Source organism: Perca fluviatilis, chromosome 14 (assembly GCF_010015445.1).
Source record: "Perca fluviatilis chromosome 14, GENO_Pfluv_1.0, whole genome shotgun sequence".
Lineage (NCBI taxonomy): Eukaryota > Metazoa > Chordata > Actinopteri > Perciformes > Percidae > Perca > Perca fluviatilis.
The window spans coordinates 29,375,427-29,384,910 of NC_053125.1; the positions used below are offsets into that span (position 1 = coordinate 29,375,427).

The following is a 9,484-nucleotide window of genomic DNA, read 5'->3' on the forward strand; positions in this document are numbered from 1 at the left end:
CTAGCAGAGCTATGACCAGCCAAATCACTGACTTATTTATTCTGTAATGGATAAATGTCACTCAAGAACCTTCATATTTGTTTTAACATTAGTAGAATAACCTTAATAGTTGATTTGTTTGTATTTTTTGAGTGAATTGATGTTCATTTTGGGTAACAAGTGGGCACAACTATTAAGGCTAGCAAGCTCCCCAGCTATATAAGCTGTTATTTTTATGATATTGATCATATATCTTGTGACTATACCTTCGTTAAGGTCCTAAGGCGTAAGACAGTTGATGATTGTGGTTGATTTGGTTAAATATAACAAATTGCTATTTTATTTAATGATTGTTGTTCAGACGGCTTAGCTAAGGTAGCTAATGCTGGCAGCATGTCTCTTGTTGCCATGGAGACATTCCGAGTGTTCATTCAGCAGTTTAATACTTTTTTTATAAGCATGATGATATTATTAGCCACACATTATGAGTAACACATAAGAACCAGAAAGTAAGCAAAAGAACACTAACAAAATGTGAGTCTAAACAATGACAATATACTGTACTCTAGTTAGTTATCACTGTTAGGGGAAAAGTCACACTGACCACGTAGCTACATAGTTCAGACGTCTTTAGATAGTGAGGGCGTGTGCTTCACACGTTTGTAAGGCGACGTACTTAGTTTAGACGTCTTTAGTAGGCCTAAATTTGATGGGAATTCTAAACATACGCCGTCGCCACGTCGCCGTCGGCAAATGTTTGTACATGCACTCGCCACAACTCGCCGCGGTCGCCGCTGGTCTCTCGTCCTGCAATCCCAATTAAATCAATTCAAAATTCCACACGGTTTGGCGACGACGGGAGGGTAGCCTGCGCCTTATCCTTCTCCGGTTATCCTTTGGATGACACAATCCACTCGCCATACTCCGGTTTCCCCACCACTAAAAACACGTTCCCTCTCTAGCAAGCTGATGTGTGGTGAGTGTCTGGCGTTGTAAGGCTGTCGCAAGCATCACCCAGGTGGGTGCGCTACATTGGTGGTGCTAGAGAGTAGAGAGTAGTCCCCACAAGCTTTGAGTGTCTATCATAAAGCGCTATATAAATGTAATTAAAATATATAATGAAATATTTAGTAAAATGTGAGGGGTGTACTCACTTTTGTGAGATACTGTACAAGGAATTTGCCCATATAATTGGTGAGTTGAGCTAACTACACATGATCTGCCGTAAAAACACTATGCGCTGGCTGTGCCTTTGTTTTTTAAAGGCCAGTTATTTCATGGATCCAGGATACTATGCATCCTGATAAAGTTCCCTTGGCCTTTGGAATTAAAATAGCCCCACCACATCATCACATACCCTGCACCATACCTAGAGATTGGCATAAAATCATCTCTCAATGCAAATCAAACCCGCTATTAGGCTAACTGAAATAAAACCATGCATAGTATCCTGGATCCGTGAAATAACTGGCCTTTAAAAATGAAAATCTGCCTGCCTCTATGGGAATTTAACAGGGGTGTCTATACTTATGCCCCCTGTATTTTAAGGAAGAACATTTATTTACGATACATTATTCATTCAGAAAGAAAATTGGTGTCCTTAAAGGTTGGTGGAAATGTTTTTAATTAAGGCATTAAGATCAATTTCCCAAAGATGATTTTTTTTTTCCTCTTTTTGTCTACTTTAGCATGGGTTCATAAACTTATGAGGGCCACTGTCTCCAGCCAACTTTCACTTATCAAAATTCACAGAGATTGATGCTAAATGTAGCTTTTTGCAATAATGACACTGAAACATTGCTACATCTTTTGTTTGATTGCTGCTATTATTCCACAAGGCTTTGGTCAAACTTGGAAGAATTTATACTATGCAAAACGAAGATCCATGTTAAAGACGACTGTAAGAGTGTCGTCACTGGTTTTGATTACAAAGAGGAACTACAAAATTTTTTAAATATTAACCTTGTGTTATTATTAGGTAAATATATTCATAAGTCCTCCAAAAATCTAAACCATGCTTTAAGGTACTTTTATTTGACTATACATACAAAAGTAAAATTAAATTACATGAATGTTCAAAGCTGTGTATGTTGAGCTGTCAATGTTTATAAAAATGTATTGAGATGATAAGTTGCCTTGTCAATTATTAACGTCTGTATTTGTTTGTTTTATATTGTAGCTAAATAAAGTGTGTTCATAAAAAAATTCCCTGGTTTACACATCAAAAAAATCTGCATTGAATTTAACCCAACTTGGGTTGATGGTACACCCCAACATTGACAAGCACACCAGGAGATGGCCCCACAATTGCACGACTCAGGTGAGTAAAGTTCAATGGTTTTATGAAAGCACTAATAAAACTTACAGGCAACAGTGTCCAGAAAACGACAGGCAAAGGGAAACCCGAAAAACAGGCAGTAGTCAAAAATCCACGGGAATCAGAAACTCAGAACACAGGAAACAGGGAAAAAACGCTCGAAGGATGCACACACGGAAAACAGACGATCTCGCCCAGGAGTAAAGGAAAGACTGAACTTAAATACACAAGACGGGGGAGACAATGAGACACAGGTGCAACACATAGGGGCGGGGACAGGTAATCACACAGGTGGGACAGCAGAAGACAGGAAGTAAAACAAGACAACACATGGGAGAGCAGAGAGACTACAAAATAAAACAGGAAAAGAAACTACAACAGAAAACCCACAATCATGAGAAACATACTGGGTCAACCTAAGGTTGTTCCAACATAACGGGTCCATATTTGATGGGTTATGTTGTGGCCTTCAACCCAAGTTGGGATAAACCCAACCCAGATTTTTGCAACTTTGGTTTGATTGTACGCCAGCTTCTCTGTCCTATTGTCCGGGTTGTTGGCGCGCAAGGTGCACTCCCAGGTGAGGACTTCTTCTCTGAAATAGATAGCAATAACTTCACAGACCATATTTCCTGTACCTTTATAGAAATGGAAGTTGTCACTATGTATTTAATTAATTAATTTTAGCGGTCTGTGGGTTACTAAGACGTTGAACACCCTTGATTTAGAATAGTCAATGCAGAATAATGGTCTGCTTACCTTATTTATGGCGCCAGATGTTCAACGCGACTTTTCACCCTTGGACCGAACCTTTGTCAATCAATTTGAAGAATTCTCTTTTCCTCTCATCCCGGACGAGCCCCCAATTGTCGTGCTTCCAAGGTGCACTCCCAGGTGAGGACTTCTTCACTGCAATAGATAGTAATAACTTCACAAACACAAGTTAAAGTTCACACAATAGGCTCCTATAGGAGGAGAGCATCACTCCGTAGGCAGACTCCGCAGTCTGTCTCTCACCAGTGAGCTCTGACTCTCTTCCTCTTTTGCCTGTCTTTTATTGAAGTTTAACAAGGGCAGTTACATATCACACACGAACATCTGTCTCTACAAAGTGGGCTGTTGCTTTTGATGGATTGTGACTGAGCCAGGTCTTGGTGTCCTCCGTCCTTGCTTACTGCATTCCACAGAGGAACATGTCCTCCTTTGCACGATGCAGGCCACCTGTGTGCAGCCTTGGTTCTGTTCTCGTGCAGCATACTTTTAGCTCGTTAAGTCTAGGCAGCTTGCTGTAATGATTAGGCAGTGTATTATAGGAACATAAGTCATTTGGTCAGCAAAGCGTGTGTATCTATATCCCACACCGTAAAAACATCAGCCATAGACGATCTTTATTGAAAGATAATTTAAACAAACTAATAACATTCAGAACGTCAAGGTTATCAACAGTTTGATGTGAAACGTGTTCATTTTCATGGAAGCATCACATTATTAGCTTATAAAAAATTTGATAATACTCAATGATAAACATAGGATGGATAATAAGAAATAAAGCCTATAGTTGTATCTCCAGAGATATTGGTCAGTTTATAAACAGGCTGTATAATGTCAGGGACAAATTGCACTTTGTCTTTTTTTCTTCTGTTACCGAAGCAGGAAATAGAAGTTGTTATTCCCTAAGTGAGGCGTATTAGAAACTCTCCTCTTTCTGTCGGCTCGAGCTGCAGGAGAAACCACAGCAGGGAAAGTTTGTGCATACGGTTAGCGTTTGCAACACTGGTGCGTACATCATCGTCATTATCATCATCATCATCATCATCATCATCATCATCATCATCATCATCACCACATGAATCATTTCTGATGATGTGACCCAAATATCTCACTTTCTTTACCACATTTAGTGCTTTGATGTCATCAGTCTTGTATAAAGTACTTAAAAAGCAATACTTGAGTAAAAGCACAAGTATCTTAGAAATCTACAAAGAGACAAACAGAAACAGATTTTTCATTTTGTTGTGAGAAAAGAATCTTTTACTCCACCGTATGAAAACATTTCTTGCAAGAAACAAGTAACAAAGATGCTTGAAATGTAGTGGAGTAAAAGTATACATTCTTCAGTGGGCTCAGTGGTGGCCTGGGGGTTAACCCAACATTTTAAATTGTACAATTTTTCTTCTACACATTTTCAGTGCTTACTTCTAAGTCCCATATTTTCTGCTATAAAACATAAATGGAAAATGGGTCAATGTGACCCGAAGTCAACACAAGGGTTAAGGAAGCGAGCTTGGGACCAGGAGGTCGCCAGTTCCAAAAAATTCTATTTAGGATATGTAATGGAGTGAAAGTTTCCAGAAATATAAATAACAGTATCAGCTTGGCTCAACTCGCCTCAGACGCGGTGCGTATTGGGATTGCCACTTGAGGCTCACTTGTTTTGAGCGCTATTGAATGCATTATTCAAACCAATGTTCTGGGTCTCCTTTTGTATTAGAGAAAAAAGAACAATTTCCTATGAATAGCGGGTTGGTTCAGGACACCCCCTTCTGTCGCTAGCAGTGACGCCGCAATGATTAGTGACGATTCTCTCCGACCAATCAGTAGTCTGCAGGCTTTCACGTCACCTTTTGGTATCGCCTCGGCTCGCTTGGATCCTCAACGGAGGTAATACTAAAAAAAGTACCTGTTGGCAGGTACCATAATTTCATAATGGAAAACCAAAAAAGGCGAGTAGAGTCGAAGTGAGTGGAGCAGGTACCATGTAGTGGAAAAACATACATAAGTTGAAGGCCAGCAATATACTGAGACAGGACTAAGTCATCAGCATAGTATACTTCTCAGAGGAGTTCTTACCTTGAGCCCACTTCCGGTACTTGTAGATACACAGTATGAGGATGGCTGTGTAGAAGAGGAAGAGCAGGACGGAGCAGAGCAGCCGGGGCAGAGGCATCATTATCGGAGGAGGAGAAGGAGGAGGAGGAGGAGGAAAAGCATCTGCAGGCTTAGCTGGGAGGAAATAAATCACATATATCGTCACTGTCGGGCGAAAACCTTGTTTGTCCAGAACCGTAGCTTGTCAGGACATGAAAATAGGCACATTTTGAAAACATTTTATTGAGATATTTTTCTTGGACATCAGACAGAATCGCCTCTTTACTGTTTAAATATTCTGTATTGGTGGTGTGATTCCATACAAAGTCAATGCAAAGACGCAAATAGACGTAAAGTTGCGGCACGTGGCACGAATTCACCTCATTCGTTTGCGTGAGTTGAAATATTTGAACTTGAGTGAGAAATTCATGTGTAGATGTTTAGCAAAAGCCAACCAGTGTTTAAAAAAGGAGGTTTCTTTGGGAAAGGTAAGCGGGGAAGTAAGACTACCTGGTAAGATGTGAAATGATATGTCTGTTTTTGTGTTTATAGAGCAGCTCCAATGTTAGCAGAGCCCCGATCGATCCGAACTCCATCCAGAAAACATTTTAAAAGTGGTTTGCTTGTCGTCTCGACAGACCTGATAAAGTATGAATCCAGACTTTTTACAAATCGGTATCATCATATGCAGTTTACAGGGAACACATTTCCATAAAGAAACACTGTGGACATGATATCAGTGTCGTCATTGGCAGTGGTGGAATGTAACTAAGTAAATTTACGCAAGTACTGTACTTAAGTACAAATTTGAGCTACTCCGAGCCACTTTCTACTTCAACTCCGCTACATTTCAGAGAGAAATATTGTACTTTTTACTCCACTACATTCATCTGACAGCTTTAGTTACTAGTTAATTTACACATTAAGATTCCTGCACACAAAATACATGTAGTTTATAAAATCTGATGTTTTATTAAAAATTAAACTAGCCAACAATATAACGGCCTACAAGTCCAGCTGAGATGATCAGACCATTAAACACACAACTGTTTGGATCGTTTACACTTTCTAAAATGGGAATATTATTCTTTACTTTTAATACTTTAACTATATTTTCCTGGTGATACTTACTTTACTGAAGTAACATTTTCAATGGAGGGCTTTTACTTTTAACAGAGTATTTTAGTGTGGTATTAGTACTTTTACTGAAGTAAAGGATGTGAAGACTTCTTCCACCACTGTTCATTGGTGGCTACAGCCCTGGGTTTTGGGGTTTTAATCTTCCACCGAGATGATTCACGGTTTCTCACCTCTCACTGCCAGCCAGCTCTGCAGGGACTCTCCCTTGGTTGGGTGTTGACACTTGTAGAAGCCTTCCTATTTTTGGGCCGCGGGCGGCCCCCCCTTTTCCCCCCCCTTCGAGCCGATGAACACGTCGTTTTTGAAGAACGCAGCGGAGAAGTCGGATGTAGATTCCTCTTCGTCTTTCTCTCTGTAGGAGCAGCGGAGCGTCACTTTGTCTCCCTCCTTCACAGGAAGTGCGGGACTCTCCAGGATCACAACACCTTCTGAAATGCAGAAGAATACTTTCCTATACCTGCTGCATTTTGTTCATGACTTCAAGTTCAAGTTTGCAAAGCGTTTTTAACCCTCATGTTTTCCCCGGGTCAGACTTGACTCGTTTTCAACAAACGGCAGTGTTGAAAAATGCATAAATGCTAAAAAATGTATAAAAAACATTGAAAAAAGTTTCGAAAACTTTGAAAAAAGTTTCGAAAACTTTGAAAAAAAGTAACAAATGTTGAAAAATTGCATAAAAAATGTAGAAAAAATAAACAACCGTCGGGAAAAAGTGCCGAAACTTTGGAAAAAACAACAAAAATGTTGACAAAAAGTGCTGAAAACTTCACAAAAGTGTTAGTTATAAATTTTGACCCTGAAGGACAACAAGTTGCATGTTTGACGGGAGAGTTAATTTAATAAAAAAACATGGGGAGGGTTAATTTAATAAAAAAACATGCATATTTGATATATGACCTGCCACACTGATGCTGACGGTGTTGCTGCACTCTCCCTGCAGAGACTCACACCAGTACACTCCGGTGTCGGATGGGAAGGCGGACTCAACGGTGCAGGACGACTCGTCTGGGATCCCCCAGCCAAACATACATGGCTGAGAAGTCCTAGCGGAGGTGTTTCTTTTCACCGTCCAGCCGCTGGATTTGGCAGCGCACGTCAGAGAGATTTCTTCATACTGGAAGAACTGAGATCTGTCGGGAGTGACGATCAGCGAGGCGGCTGGTGGGGCGACACAAGAAATGGTTATGAGCGGTTTAAACTATTGTTTGTGTACATGTCTGATCAAAAGTATTAAAGGTCCCATATGATGCTCCTTTTCATGTTTATACTTGTATTTTGGGTTTCTATTAGAACATGTTTACATGCTTTATTGTTCAAATAACACTTTATTTTTCTCATAATGTCTGTCTGAATATTCCTGTGTTCATCGTCTGTCTGAAACGCTCCGTTTTATCGCCCGTCTTTTTAAGACCCCCACCCCGAAAAAAGCCAAGTAGGCTCAGATTTTTTTGGGCATTTTTTAAGCCTTTATTGACAGGACAGTTTAGGACAGGGAAGGGGAGAGAGAGGGGGAATGACATGCAGCAAAGGGCCGCAGGTCGGACTGAGCCTCAGTACATGGGGGCGCACACTCTACCAGGTGAGCTACCCAGGCGCCTCCAGTCTGCTCTGATTGGTCAGTGTTTAGAGTTTATGTCCCGGAAGAAGTAAAGGAGCAAACACAAGACTTTCACCCAGGAAACAGGTGTTTGTGTCCCGGGAGTACTGCTAAAGAGGACCAGTGTTTCAATCCAAAGCCACAATCTTTTATTTCTAATCTTAACTCGACGTTTGGGTGTCTAAACTTAATTGTTGTCACCGTAGACGGTCATCTTTTAGTCGGTAAAACTCAACTGTAACAGCCGCTGCCCCGACCGTCACCTCACGGTGCTCTGTTCCCGGCTTACAGTCACCTTTTATCGGCTAAATTTACCTGTAAAGACCGCTAAACTTAACTATCATGTGTATCATGGTCGCCTTAATTTCGTTGGGTATTATAGAAATTGTTGCATGCGTTTCTCGTAAAATATCAATACAAACCCGTTCATGAGAATGCTTTGCAGGGATTGTTATCATAACATTACTCTGTCTCCCAGCTTGTTTTAATGTTGTTCTGCCCTCCAGTAGCCAATAATTGACCAATGCAGCTTTAAAATGATTGCATCTGAGAAAAATAATCATTTTTTTAAAGACTTATTTCAGATAACACATCACAGCTTCCCTCGCTATCTCTAAAATGAGTCCCAAGCTTTTTTAGCAGTACACATGTAGCATATTCAGATAGTTGAAGGTTGTGCACACCTGCTAACAATACGTGGGTGAACAGGAAACGCTTTGGGGCTTTGTTTCATCAACTACAACAACACAAAAAGCCTACATTGTTCTGGGTTTACTTATGAGCAGGCTCGGATTTTAAGAAAAGGACAAGTCAAATGGAAGATGAGCAGAGAAACATAAATTATTTTGAAAAAGTTAAATAACTTACAGAGCATTAGGCAGAGTGATGCGATCTCCATCCTTTGTTTGTGTTGTGAGTCTTCCTGTTTCAGGTTTTCCATAGAAGTCGACCACATCCTCACCATCACAGGAAACCATGACGACCATCGCTGAGAGACAACCCATCAAACAAAACAGTCACCTGAAACTTTGAAATTCACACATTTTGCAAACATGCCTGAGCTCTAAGCTTAAAGTAATGGACCCAGATGTCAGCATGTACTCAGTGAAATTAAGATAAAACACACCTTTACTGATCACCAGCAGGGACATTTTGTTGGTGGGTTTTGCAGCCGTCCAACAGAAATAAATACAGAATTACTTACGGAAAGTGACTGTTTCACTTGATGCTTGTAGTACTCGGTGTTAGAGGAAGTATTCAGATCTTTTGCTGAAGGGAAATTACCAAAACAACAGTGCGGACAAACTGTGACAAGAAAATGGAAATACATTAATGAAACAACCATACTACTTTTGTGTTTAGTATTCAAAATATATAATGAACATTGCTGAATATTGCAGGGAGGGATCTGGGAAGAATAACAGGTTTGAGTTGTTTTATATTAATAAGCCCTTTTGAAATTGTCACTGTTTTCAATGATCAACAAACACTCAGTGTCCACTTTATTAGGTACACCTGTACAATCTAATGCAGTCCGGTGCAACAAAGTTTACTTTCAAGATGCATTATGTTCAGTTTTCTGT

At 40.2% G+C, this 9,484-nt stretch overlaps 1 protein-coding gene across 1 annotated transcript in view; it reads right to left on the reverse strand.

The window, feature by feature from the left end:
* The window catches only part of LOC120572807 (sialoadhesin-like), a gene marked incomplete in the record, with an annotated part of 288,199 nt that overhangs the window by 277,204 nt on the left and 1,511 nt on the right, over positions 1–9,484 (reverse strand). The window contains 3 exon segments of the mRNA XM_039822262.1: positions 7,223–7,462; positions 8,769–8,889; positions 9,106–9,206. Coding sequence (XP_039678196.1) covers positions 7,223–7,462; positions 8,769–8,889; positions 9,106–9,206 — 462 coding nt within the window.